Here is a 14,166-nt window from a genome sequence, read left to right on the forward strand (position 1 = left end):
ATAGTAGTCCATTATGTGTCACTTACCTGATACAGGAGCCAGCGAAGTCACCGCTGTCCCCTGTAGTCCGGCACATCCATCTTCTCGGTGGGTCTCGCTGCTCCGCCGCTGTCATTCGGCAAAGCCGTGATGACATCACGCCCGCGCATGCGAGACGCCACTCGCGGCATATCGCAGTTGACCGTGGCGCGCTGTCTTTCGGCAAATATCTCCTAAACCGTGTAGGTTTAGGAGATATTTCTTGGCCCTACAGGTAAGCCTTAATCTAGGCTTACCTGTAGGTCAAAGTTGGTTGTAAGGGTTTACAACAACTTTAAAGGAAACCACCGTTTTGCCCATAAATGGCAAAGAAGATTTGCTTTAAGGAATATGAACTCTACAAAGCTACATTAAAAGAAACATCTTAATGTGACTTTATTGGTCACTTCCCCCACTAGCATATATTCACAGATCCTTGCTCACACTTCATCCTGCTGGCCACTGTGACAGGGGAAAGAGCTCTGTGTGAAGTGCCAAACCAACAGTTTACACAAGGTTAGGGACTCCTACCGCAATCCATGTGACAGCAACCACACGTCATATACTGTAACTTTTCTCCTAGGGCTCGTTCACACTGGCGTAGAAATGTGGTGGTTGTGTTGTGTTTTTATCTCTTCCCAATTGCATATCAATGCCACACAGAATTGTTACAATAGGGAGCAGATGGAGTTCACACTGCAAAACTAGCATTGCGTTGCGCAAAGCAAAAAATAACGCTGCATGAAGAGTTTAGCCAGCACTGATGCTTTGGAACTGCCTCCATTCACTTCTATGGAAACGTACCACAACCGCACTGTAAACACGCCTATGGCATTTACAGTGCATTTGCTGTGTAGTAGCAAATCAAAAGTGATTATTTTCCTTTCTGAAAGCACACCAAAACTGCGGGACATAATAGAACTCTATGGAAAAGTGTACCTAATGCCGCGTACACACGATCAGACTATCCGGCGGACCAGAGTCCGCCAGACAATTTGATCGTGTGTGGGCCCAAGTGGACTTTTTCTTCCCAAAAGTCCGGCGGACTGTGAAAGAAGACTTGACTCAAAATTGTCCGCCGGACTCTGCTTTCGAGCGGACAATCCGCTCGTCTGTATGCTGGTCCGTTCATTTTGAACGTGACTTCAGGTACAACGGCACTAGAGAAGGAAGTCAATCTCGCCGCCTCCATCGGCGAGATTGACACCTTGCGAGCCCCGTCGACTGGTATGGGTTTTAAGGGTAACCCCTACACCAAAAAAAACGGCATGGGGGTCCCCCCAAAGTCCATACCAGACCCTTATCCGAGCACGCAGCCTGGCCGTTCAGGAAAGGTGGCGGGGATGGGCGAGTGCCCCCCCCCCCCCCCCCCGAACAGTACCAGGCCGCATGCCCTCAATATGGGGTGGGTGCTTTGGGAAAGGGGGGCACCCCCCCCCACCCCAAAGCACCTTGTCCCCATGTTGATGAGGACAAGGGCATCTTCCCGACAACCCTGGCCATTTGTCAGGGTCTGCCGGCGGGGGGCTTATCGGAATCCGGGAGCCCCCTTTAATAAGGGGCCCCCAGATCCCGGCCTCCCACCCTATGTGAATGAGTATGGGGCACATCGTACCCCTACCCATTCACCTGAGGGAAAAAGTGTCAACAAAAAAAAAAAAAAAACACACTACAAATGTTTTTAAAGTAGTTCATTAGGCAGCTCCGGGGGTCTTCTCGCCGAGCTCCTCCGTTATCTTCTGCTCTTTTGCTAGCAGAGAAGCCCGGCTTTCTCCTTCGCCATCACAGTCTTCTTCCTTCTTTTCTTCCTATGTTGATACGATGCTCTCTCCCTCTGTAATGCCGTGGACACGGTGTGCCGCGACTTATATAGACATAAGGGTCCCTTGTGCCTATATAAGTCGCCACGCACTGTGTCCAGGGCATTACAGCAGGAGAGAGCATTGTGTCAACAAAGGGGAAGAAGAAGGAAGAAAGAAGAAGGGTAAGAAGGAGAAAGAAGGAAAAAGAAGGGTAAGAAGGAGAAAGAAGAAGGCGGAGAAAGCTGGGCTCCTCCGCTAGTAAAAGAGCAGCAAAAGAGCAGAAGATAGTGGAGGAGCCCGGCGAGAAAAACCGGAAAGCGCGGAGAAGTCAGAAGACCCCCGAAGTCAGAAGAAGACCCCCGAAGTCAGAAGAAGACCCCCGAAGTCAGAAGAAGACTCCCGAACGGTGACGATGACGGAGAAAGCCAGGCTCCTCCACTAGCAAGAGAGCAGCTACTCTTTTTCACTCAGGTGAATGGGTAGGGGTACGATGTACCCCATACTCATTCACATAGGGTGGGAGGCTGGGATCTGGGGCACCCCCCCTTCCCCAAAGCACCCACCCCCCCCCCCATGAGGGCATGCGGCTTGGTACGGTTGAGGAGGGGGGGACCCCCACGCCATTTTTTCGGCGTAGGGGTTACCCTTAAAACCAATACCAGGCGAAGGGGCTCGCAAGGTGTCAATCTTGACTTCCTTCTCTAGTCCCGTCATACCTGAAGTCATGTTCAAAATGAACGGACTTTAGTCTGTGTGTGGGCAAGTCCTTTCATTTGGAAAGTCCAGCGGACCTCCGCTGCAAAAGTCTGGCGGATTGTCCGCCGGACTAAGTCCACCGGATAGTCCGATCGTGTGTACGCGACATAACTCACACCAAACCCATGGCTACACTAGGTCACACCCATCAGTGCATCAGAGTGAAAGGGTCCTTAGAACTAATGTCAGTTTTTGTTGCTATTCCTGGCTCCATTAGAGAGATTTACCCTATCTTGGTTTGCTGCAGAAAGGTAAGGGGAATTTAAAATTATGTTCCTGGTTTACCAGGCTTGAACAAAGTGGGGTCAAACCTTTACACATGTGCAATAAGGATGTGTAACACACAATAGTTCACAACAACTTTACTGCACATTTTCTGAAGTTGGAACAGTTAAATTATAACTAAAGACAATTTGGACAGTGTAAGGTTTTCGTGGCTGTGGAAGTTATTGGATACCAATACTTACAGTTTGTCATGAAGGAGTTCTCCCAGCTTCAATTCTGTAAATGAAAGAAACATCTTTTTCAGTTTACTTTGTACATATCCGCCAATACCTGGTCCAAACAAACTATTTCCTTCACAAGTGTTGCACTGGCGCCACATGCTGTATGAATTGTATCTAGCTTCAGCTACATATAGTACACAGTGCTGGGTTCTGACCGTAATACAGACTTTACTTCTCACACCTGGCACAAAATAGAGTAGGTCTGAGCAGGGCTCAGAGGTTTAGAGGCAGCTTTGTATTCTGTGAAGACTTTGCCAATCAGAAAAAGCTTTGTATTAATTTTCCGGAATACAAAGCTGCCCCTGAAGAGTTAAGCACTGCTGAGACTGACTATTTTGTTCCAGGTGTGAGACGGGAAGTCCGTCTCACAACCAGAACCCAGCACTGTATGTGATACACGTCATACAATGCTTAGAGCCAGTGCAGCACTTGGCAAAGGAAGTAAATTAGACAAGCTTGGGGTCTTATCCGCCTCATGTAAAAGTGATCAAGGGGCCCTTTTATAATGGAGTAATTACAGGTTTCTTTTGGAAACCACAAGGTTTACTCTACCCTATAATTGCATTTAATCATGTATTATTAAAATGCAGGTCATGGTGTGCAGCCTGCGATGTCCATTGGAACGTTTTCTCCATAACATTGCAAACAGTCTAGGATTGGAAGAGAGGCCTGTTAAGTGACTACATTTTTTCACTGTAGGCATCAAGGTCTGTTAGAGCCCTGATGCCTCCTCTGTGTCCTGCAGATAGCAGTCGGAGATAGTATTCTTTCTCTGCATTAGAGTGGATTCCAGCACACACTAAAGTGCAGAACCTGGAAGTGCTCAGTGCTGGTCACTTGCAGATTGTGTGTAAGGGAGAGCAGCGATGTGATATTCATGGATCTCCTCCCACTTGGTAACCTGATCACTGCAAGCTGTCATAAGAACACCTCAGACCGTCACCTGCACAATACATGTGTACGACTAAGCTGTCACTTGATAGCCAGTATCAGTGTGTTTCAGAAGCTGCTGTCATTGCTGCATACACAGCAGGCAGAATATGCAGCCAATGGGCCGGAAAACAGCGACATGCAGAAACCTTATACATGTTGCGGTGTTTCTGATTTTAGTCAACTTAGATTGTTTTTTAATAAATATATATTATATAGTTAGGACTACAATTACCACTACAAGCATTTCTGAATTCCTGAGTGATGTCTATCCAGTTGGCATTGCTCTTCCCCATCTTGTCCTGCATGCTAAGTTCCCATCCTGAACCATCTTCATCCAGGGTAGCCTTCATTCCAAGGGCAGTACGCACTAGTAGAACACAGAAAAGGCGTATTAGTCTTATATCATATATATCTATATGACAAATTTAGAACAGACATTAGCACAATCTTTTTTTCAGGTGATTGTTCTTCCCATCAGCTATGCTAGAAGTGACGTTTTCTTGTTACATACGTAATTCATTTGATTTTTATTTTCAATGTTTTTGCTCAGATGAATAAATGAAAGGCAGAATCTGAATTCACTGGCAGTTCTTCCTTTAGACACTTTAGGGTTGAGATTTACTAAGACTGGAGAGAGCAAAAATAACCCCAACTCCCTCCCCTCCCCCATCTAATTTTTGAGGCCCAAAAAGGACAGTACAAATGGCCCCCAAATTACCCTTTTTAGAAAGTAGACAGACCAAGGTATTTAGTAAGAGGCATGGTGGGTTTTTGGAAATATGCAGCTTTGGTGTTCTGACGTCCTTTGTTGCCTGCTTATACGGCAACCAGAAACCTAGACTTTCAGGAGAGATCAGCAATGGCAGCCTACATATTTCTCTCTCCGTCATACATAGTTCTGTTCTTACCTACTGCCACAAACATTCTGCCAAATATCGGAGATTCACTGAGGATTCTGCTAAAGACAAACATCACCTGCTTTGACACCTTGTCTGATAAGAACGCCTTGCATTCATTTGGAATTCATTTGCAAGGCGTTCGGTCAATGGCACCGTTGCAAAGCAAATGACCCCCTGTGGTTACTACACTGTAGGGCAGCTAGTCAGCACTGGAATTGGAAGACAGCAGCAACTACTACAGTGATTCCCTGTTTCCACAAAGGTCCCACAGGCATATCCATACTTGCATTGGTCCAAGATGGACCAGTGTAACTGTATAATAAAATCTATACCTGGAGTTTAGCTTTGAAGCAGAACTGAAGGCATCTAACAAAGGATTGGGAGCAAGCATGCCATTATTGCAGAAGTGACATCACACCAATGGCTGCCTGCTTGCAGTTTTCTGTGACATGAAAACTGACCTCGGCTTGCATTGCCATTGCACCGGGATGAATGACTCCTGCACATGAGTTACGTCACCCTGCACTGGCCAATGGAGATGCCCGAAGACTGGCATCCAGGGAGAAGATGCCTGTAAGGGACCTGGACCATTAGAGAGAAAATCTCAGTGCCTTAAAGTAGTTCTAAAGGCAGAAAGTTTTTTACTTTTATGCATTAAGGTGAAAAACCTTCTGGGTGCAGCTTCTCCCCTCAGCCCCCTCCCCCCTGCCCTTACACTTACCTGAGCCCTTTCTGGATCCAGCAAAGAGCATGAAAGCAGTGGCTTTCCTGGGTCTCTCTCTCCTCATAGGCTCACACATAAGCGTGAGCCACTGAGGAAAGAAAGATCAGGGGCGGGGCTGAGCCACGCTCTGTGTGTTTATGGAAAATTACCACAGGAGCATGGCTCAGGAACGAGCATGCTCAAGTGCCCCATAACAAGGTAAATTGATCTTTTAAATACTTTATTGTATTACTGAGTGCTTTCAAAGTCCCACCCTCAGTGGATTTCTTGCTTTCTAGGGATGTGGCACGTTAGGGAAATTATAATCACCCCAATATACTCCCATGCGCTGCTCGGTGAACATTTACGGCTCTGATCCGTGCCGCGGTGATGTGACTCCCATGCATGGCGACATTGCAGCCTGGCCCATCAAGTGGCTGAAGGCACGGGACCAGGAAGGAAGACCAGGCAAAGATGGAAGTGCTGGGGGCTCGCCAGATCGGTCCCAGCACTGCACATCATATGACAGGCAAGTCTGCCATAGTGTACTAATATGCTGTGCATACCAGTATATTATGGCATAACCCATCTGGGGGGGCAAAAATAAAAAAATTATAGCGGACCTTACTTCCACTTTAAATTTATAGGGTCACAAAATACCAATTCATTAAAGTCTAACACACCACAGCATTTTGAAACACTACAGTAAAGATTTACTGTGTAAAAAAAAATAAAAAATAAAAAAAAAGCACAGCTCATTCACACAAGTAAGCATGCTAAAACAGGCTGGTGCACGCTGCAAAGGGCCAGTATTATGCATCATTACAACAAATCACACTGTTTACTAAAGTGTCACAAAAGTCTATGCACCACAGCGTTTTGTGACATGCGGTGAGGTGAGCTGCACTGTATAAAAGTGCGTCATTTTTACACAACACAGCAACCCACCACAGATCAGGCCCTCTGATCATTTCTTCTCATTCCAGCGCTCACATAATGACCCCTGATTCTCCAATCAATGTAAAGCAGAATGTACAACAAGCTGGAGGCAGACAGGATCTGGAGTTGCTGTACATTGCGACCAATCAGAAGCTATCTTTAGCTTGTTTCTTTAAGCTGTGACAATAAATGACAGCAGCTGATTGGTTGCCATGCACAGCTGCTCCAGTTGTGAGAAATCTCTCTCAATATACAGCGCCTTATGTTATTAGAAATGTGTCATGGAATCTTTTGTGTCCTATGACAAGGTGGGTGACAGTGACACCACAAGGTATAGAAGAAGAAGACATAGCTGTGTCCTTTCTAGTGACATAAATGAACCCTGCTGCCCCTTTCTCTGTATAACACCAGCAAATACTACACACCCCCCTGCCATAGCCCCACATCCCCTCTACCAGGCACGATCCCCCTCACCTCCTTCACCGGCTTACCAAGCACTCTGCCTCCACGTTACGCTAGGGGCAGCGTGGTGACGTCACGGGGGTGAGCAGCGACCCCTGTCACTCATGAGCAGAGATCAATACTGGCATACAGTCCTACACCGAAGTCAATGGCGGCGATCTGGGCCCAATTAGCGACATGCAGGAAATAAATATTAGGGCTTAGCAAGGGGCGCACGCTGACTGTATGCCGGCCATCGCGAGGTTTGCTCTTCTCGCGATCCTGTGTCATGTGTAGACTGGTTGGGTCTGCCCTGTCAGTGACGTCGCCGGGTCAGATGAGAGAACAGCTGGTGGAGGAGTGCTGTGAATGTCATTGGCTGTCAGCGTAGGTGGGCGCGGCTACCGCATGGTGATGGGCGATGTGACAGCTTGGCTGGAGCATATAGAGAGGGATCGGGGGACACCGCATATAGAGAAGGATCCTGGGGGCACACAGCGCATATAGAGAAGGATGGGGGGGGACACACACCGCATATAGAGAAGGATGGGGGGGGGACACACACCGCATATAGAGAAGGATGGGGGGGGGACACACACCGCATATAGAGAAGGATGGGGGGGGGGCACACACCGCATATAGAGAAGGATGGGGGGGGGACACACACCGCATATAGAGAAGGATGGGGGGGGACACACACCGCATATAGAGAAGGATGGGGGGGGGGGACACACACCGCATATAGAGAAGGATGGGGGGGGGGGACACACACCGCATATAGAGAAGGATGGGGGGGACACACACCGCATATAGAGAAGGATGAGGGGGGGACACACACACCGCATATAGAGAAGGATGAGGGGGGGGACACACACCGCATATAGAGAAGGATGGGGGGGGGGGACACTCCGCATATAGAGAAGGATGGGGGGGGGACACACTCCGCATATAGAGAAGGATGGGGGGGACACACACCGCATATAGAGAAGGATGGGGGGGACACACACCGCATATAGAGAAGGATCTGGGGGGGACACACCGCATATAGAGGAGGATCCTGGGGGCACACACCGCATATAGAGGAGGATGGGGGGGGACACACACCGCATATAGAGAAGGATCTGGGGGGGGGGGACACACACCGCATATAGAGAAGGATCTGGGGGGGGACACACACCGCATATAGAGAAGGAACTGGGGGACACACACCGCATATAGAGAAGGATCTGGGGGGGGACACACCGCATATAGAGAAGGATCTGGGGGGGACACACCGCATATAGAGAAGGATCTGGGGGGGGGACACACCGCATATAGAGAAGGATCTGGGGGGGGGGACACACCGCATATAGAGAAGGATCTGGGGGGGGACACACCGCATATAGAGAAGGATCTGGGGGGGGACACACCGCATATAGAGAAGGATCTGGGGGGGGACACACCGCATATAGAGAAGGATCTGGGGGGGGGGGACACACCGCATATAGAGAAGGATCTGGGGGGGACACACCGCATATAGAGAAGGATCTGGGGGGGGGACACACCGCATATAGAGAAGGATCTGGGGGGGACACACCGCATATAGAGAAGGATCCTGGGGGCACACACCGCATATAGGGAAGGATCTGGGGGGGGGGGGGAGAGACACCACATATAGAGAAGGATCTGGGGGGGGAGAGACACCACATATAGAGAAGTATCCGGGGGGCACACCACATATAGAGAAGGATCCTGGGGGGTACACCACATATAGAGAAGGATCCTGGGGGGGATACACCACATATAGAGAAGGATGGGGGGGGGGACACGCACCACATATAGAGAAGGATGGGGGGGGACACCGCATATAGAGAAGGATGGGGGGGGACACACCGCATATAGAGAAGGATGGGGGGGGACACACCGCATATAGAGAAGGATGGGGGGGGACACACCGCATATAGAGAAGGATGGGGGGGACACACACCGCATATAGAGAAGGATGGGGGGGGACACACACCGCATATAGAGAAGGATGGGGGGGGACACACACCGCATATAGAGAAGGATGGGGGGGACACACACCGCATATAGAGAAGGATGGGGGGGACACACACCGCATATAGAGAAGGATGGGGGGGACACACACCGCATATAGAGAAGGATGGGGGGGGACACACACCGCATATAGAGAAGGATGGGGGGGGACACACACCGCATATAGAGAAGGATGGGGGGGGACACACACCGCATATAGAGAAGGATGGGGGGGGGGGACACACACCGCATATAGAGAAGGATGGGGGGGGGACACACACCGCATATAGAGAAGGATGGGGGGGGGGCACACACCGCATATAGAGAAGGATGGGGGGGGACACACACCGCATATAGAGAAGGATGGGGGGGACACACACCGCATATAGAGAAGGATGGGGGGGGGGCGACACACACCGCATATAGAGAAGGATGGGGGGGGGGACACACACCGCATATAGAGAAGGATGGGGGGGACACACACCGCATATAGAGAAGGATGAGGGGGGGACACACACACCGCATATAGAGAAGGATGAGGGGGGGACACACACCGCATATAGAGAAGGATGGGGGGGGGGGACACTCCGCATATAGAGAAGGATGGGGGGGGGGACACACTCCGCATATAGAGAAGGATGGGGGGGACACACACCACATATAGAGAAGGATGGGGGGGACACACACCGCATATAGAGAAGGATCTGGGGGGGACACACCGCATATAGAGGAGGATCCTGGGGGCACACACCGCATATAGAGGAGGATGGGGGGGGACACACACCGCATATAGAGAAGGATCTGGGGGGGGGGGGACACACACCGCATATAGAGAAGGATCTGGGGGGGGGGGACACACACCGCATATAGAGAAGGAACTGGGGGACACACACCGCATATAGAGAAGGATCTGGGGGGGGACACACCGCATATAGAGAAGGATCTGGGGGGGACACACCGCATATAGAGAAGGATCTGGGGGGGGGGACACACCGCATATAGAGAAGGATCTGGGGGGGGGACACACCGCATATAGAGAAGGATCTGGGGGGGGGACACACCGCATATAGAGAAGGATCTGGGGGGGGACACACCGCATATAGAGAAGGATCTGGGGGGGGACACACCGCATATAGAGAAGGATCTGGGGGGGGGACACACCGCATATAGAGAAGGATCTGGGGGGGACACACCGCATATAGAGAAGGATCTGGGGGGGGGACACACCGCATATAGAGAAGGATCTGGGGGGGACACACCGCATATAGAGAAGGATCCTGGGGGCACACACCGCATATAGGGAAGGATCTGGGGGGGGGGGGGAGAGACACCACATATAGAGAAGGATCTGGGGGGGGAGAGACACCACATATGGAGAAGTATCCGGGGGGCACACCACATATAGAGAAGGATCCTGGGGGGTACACCACATATAGAGAAGGATCCTGGGGGGGGTACACCACATATAGAGAAGGATGGGGGGGGGGACACGCACCACATATAGAGAAGGATGGGGGGGGACACCGCATATAGAGAAGGATGGGGGGGGACACACCGCATATAGAGAAGGATGGGGGGGGACACACCGCATATAGAGAAGGATGGGGGGGGACACACCGCATATAGAGAAGGATGGGGGGGACACACCGCATATAGAGAAGGATGGGGGGGACACACACCGCATATAGAGAAGGATGGGGGGGGACACACACCGCATATAGAGAAGGATGGGGGGGGACACACACCGCATATAGAGAAGGATGGGGGGGGACACACACCGCATATAGAGAAGGATGGGGGGGACACACACCGCATATAGAGAAGGATGGGGGGGACACACACCGCATATAGAGAAGGATGGGGGGGGACACACACCGCATATAGAGAAGGATGGGGGGGACACACACCGCATATAGAGGAGGATGGGGGGGGGACACACCGCATATAGAGGAGGATGGGGGGGGGGACACACCGCATATAGAGAAGGATGGGGGGGGACATGCACCGCATATAGAGAAGGATGGGGGGGACACGCACCGCATATAGAGAAGGATGGGGGGGACACGCACCGCATATAGAGAAGGATGGGGGGGACACGCACCGCATATAGAGAAGGATGGGGGGGGACACCGCATATAGAGAAGGATGGGGGGGGACACACCGCATATAGAGAAGGATGGGGGGGGACACACCGCATATAGAGAAGGATGGGGGGGGACACACCGCATATAGAGAAGGATGGGGGGGACACACCGCATATAGAGAAGGATGGGGGGGACACACACCGCATATAGAGAAGGATGGGGGGGGACACACACCGCATATAGAGAAGGATGGGGGGGGACACACACCGCATATAGAGAAGGATGGGGGGGGACACACACCGCATATAGAGAAGGATGGGGGGGACACACACCGCATATAGAGAAGGATGGGGGGGACACACACCGCATATAGAGAAGGATGGGGGGGGACACACACCGCATATAGAGAAGGATGGGGGGGACACACACCGCATATAGAGGAGGATGGGGGGGGGACACACCGCATATAGAGGAGGATGGGGGGGGGGACACACCGCATATAGAGAAGGATGGGGGGGGACATGCACCGCATATAGAGAAGGATGGGGGGGACACGCACCGCATATAGAGAAGGATGGGGGGGACACGCACCGCATATAGAGAAGGATGGGGGGGACACGCACCGCATATAGAGAAGGATGGGGGGGACACGCACCGCATATAGAGAAGGATGGGGGGGGACACACCGCATATAGAGAAGGATGGGGGGGACACACCGCATATAGAGAAGGATGGGGGGGGAGAGACACCACATATAGAGAAGGATCCTGGGGGGTACACCACATATAGAGAAGGATCCTGGGGGGGTACACCACATATAGAGAAGGATCTGGGGGGGGGAGAGACACCACATATAGAGAAGGATCCTGGGGGGTACACCACATATAGAGAAGGATCCTGGGGGGGTACACCACATATAGAGAAGGATGGGGGGGGACACGCACCGCATATGGAGAAGGATGGGGGGGGACACACCGCATATAGAGAAGGATGGGGGGGACACACCGCATATAGAGAAGGATGGGGGGGGACACACCGCATATAGAGAAGGATGGGGGGGGGACACACCGCATATAGAGAAGGATGGGGGGGGACACACCGCATATAGAGAAGGATGGGGGGGGACACACCGCATATAGAGAAGGATGGGGTGGACACACCGCATATAGAGAAGGATCTGGGGGGGACACACCGCATATAGAGGAGGATCCTGGGGGCACACACCGCATATAGAGGAGGATGGGGGGGAACACACCGCATATAGAGAAGGATGGGGGGGGACACACCGCATATAGAGAAGGATGGGGGGGACACACCGCATATAGAGAAGGATGGGGGGGACACACCGCATATAGAGAAGGATGGGGGGGACACACACCGCATATAGAGAAGGATGGGGGGGACACACACCGCATATAGAGAAGGATGGGGGGGACACACACCGCATATAGAGAAGGATGGGGGGGACACACACACCGCATATAGAGAAGGATGGGGGGGACACACACACCGCATATAGAGAAGGATGGGGGGGACACACACCGCATATAGAGAAGGATGGGGGGGACACACACCGCATATAGAGAAGGATGGGGGGGACACACCGCATATAGAGAAGGATCTGGGGGGGACACACCGCATATAGAGGAGGATCCTGGGGGCACACACCGCATATAGAGAAGGATCTGGGGGGGACACACCGCATATAGAGGAGGATCCTGGGGGCACACACCGCATATAGAGGAGGATGGGGGGGGGGACACCGCATATAGAGGAGGATGGGGGGGACACACATCGCATATAGAGGAGGATGGGGGGGACACACACCGCATATAGAGAAGGATCTGGGGGGGACACACACCGCATATAGACAAGGATCTGGGGGGGACACATCGCATATAGAGAAGGATCTGGGGGGGACACACCGCATATAGAGAAGGATCTGGGGGGGGGGACACACCGCATATAGAGAAGGATCTGGGGGGGGGGGACACACCGCATATAGAGAAGGATCTGGGGGGGGGGGGACACACCGCATATAGAGAAGGATCTGGGGGGGGGGGACACACCGCATATAGAGAAGGATCTGGGGGGGACACACCGCATATAGAGAAGGATCTGGGGGGGGACACACCGCATATAGAGAAGGATCTGGGGGGGACACACCGCATATAGAGAAGGATCTGGGGGGGGACACACCGCATATAGAGAAGGATGGGGGGGACACACCGCATATAGAGAAGGATGGGGGGGACACACACTGCATATAGAGAAGGATCTGGGGGAGGGGGACACCGCATATAGAGAAGGATCTGGGGGAGGGGGACACACCGCATATAGAGAAGGATCTGGGGGAGGGGGACACACCGCATATAGAGAAGGATCTGGGGGGGGACACACCGCATATAGAGAAGGATCTTGGGGGGGGGGGACACACCGCATATAGAGAAGGATCTGGGGGGGACACACCGCATATAGAGACGGATCTGGGGGGGGGCACACACCGCATATAGAGAAGGATCTGGGGGGGGGGCACACACCGCATATAGAGAAGGATCTGGGGGGGGGCACACACCGCATATAGAGAAGGATCTGGGGGGGCGCACACACCGCATATAGAGAAGGATCTGGGGGGGCACACACCGCATATAGAGAAGGATGGGGGGGACACACACCGCATATAGAGAAGGATGGGGGGGACACACACCGCATATAGAGAAGGATGGGGGGACACACACCGCATATAGAGAAGGATGGGGGGGACACACCGCATATAGAGAAGGATCTGGGGGGGGACACACCGCATATAGAGGAGGATCCTGGGGGCACACACCGCATATAGAGGAGGATGGGAGGGGGACACACACCGCATATAGAGAAGGATCTGGGGGGGGGGCACACACCGCATATAGAGAAGGATCTAGGGGGGACACACACCGCATATAGAGAAGGATCTGGGGGGGGACACACCGCATATAGAGAAGGATCTGGGGGGGGACACACCGCATATAGAGAAGGATCTGGGGGGGGACACACCGCATATAGAGAAGGATCTGGGGGGGACACACC

The 14,166-nt window shown here is 52.2% G+C and overlaps 1 protein-coding gene across 4 annotated transcripts in view; it reads right to left on the reverse strand.

The window, feature by feature from the left end:
- The window catches only part of NAA35 (N-alpha-acetyltransferase 35, NatC auxiliary subunit), a 114,828-nt gene that overhangs the window by 50,583 nt on the left and 50,079 nt on the right, over window positions 1-14,166 (reverse strand). For 2 of the 4 annotated variants that reach the window (XR_013272138.1, XM_077474838.1), the window contains exons 3-4: window positions 4,248-4,382; window positions 3,044-3,077 (exon numbers count right to left, since the gene is read on the reverse strand). Coding sequence is in view for 3 of the 4 variants with exons in the window: in XM_077474838.1 (XP_077330964.1) it covers window positions 3,044-3,077; window positions 4,248-4,382 (169 nt within the window). In the remaining variant the exon portion in view is untranslated. Of the gene's footprint in view, window positions 1-3,043; window positions 3,078-4,247; window positions 4,383-7,030; window positions 7,301-14,166 lie in introns of those variants that run through there. The other 2 variants (XM_077474840.1, XM_077474841.1) reach the window with 2 other exon arrangements.

Source organism: Lithobates pipiens, unplaced genomic scaffold (genome assembly GCF_037356315.1).
Source record: "Lithobates pipiens isolate NorthernLeopardFrog02 unplaced genomic scaffold, aLitPip1_a1.2 Scaffold_13, whole genome shotgun sequence".
Classification (NCBI taxonomy): Eukaryota; Metazoa; Chordata; class Amphibia; order Anura; family Ranidae; genus Lithobates; species Lithobates pipiens.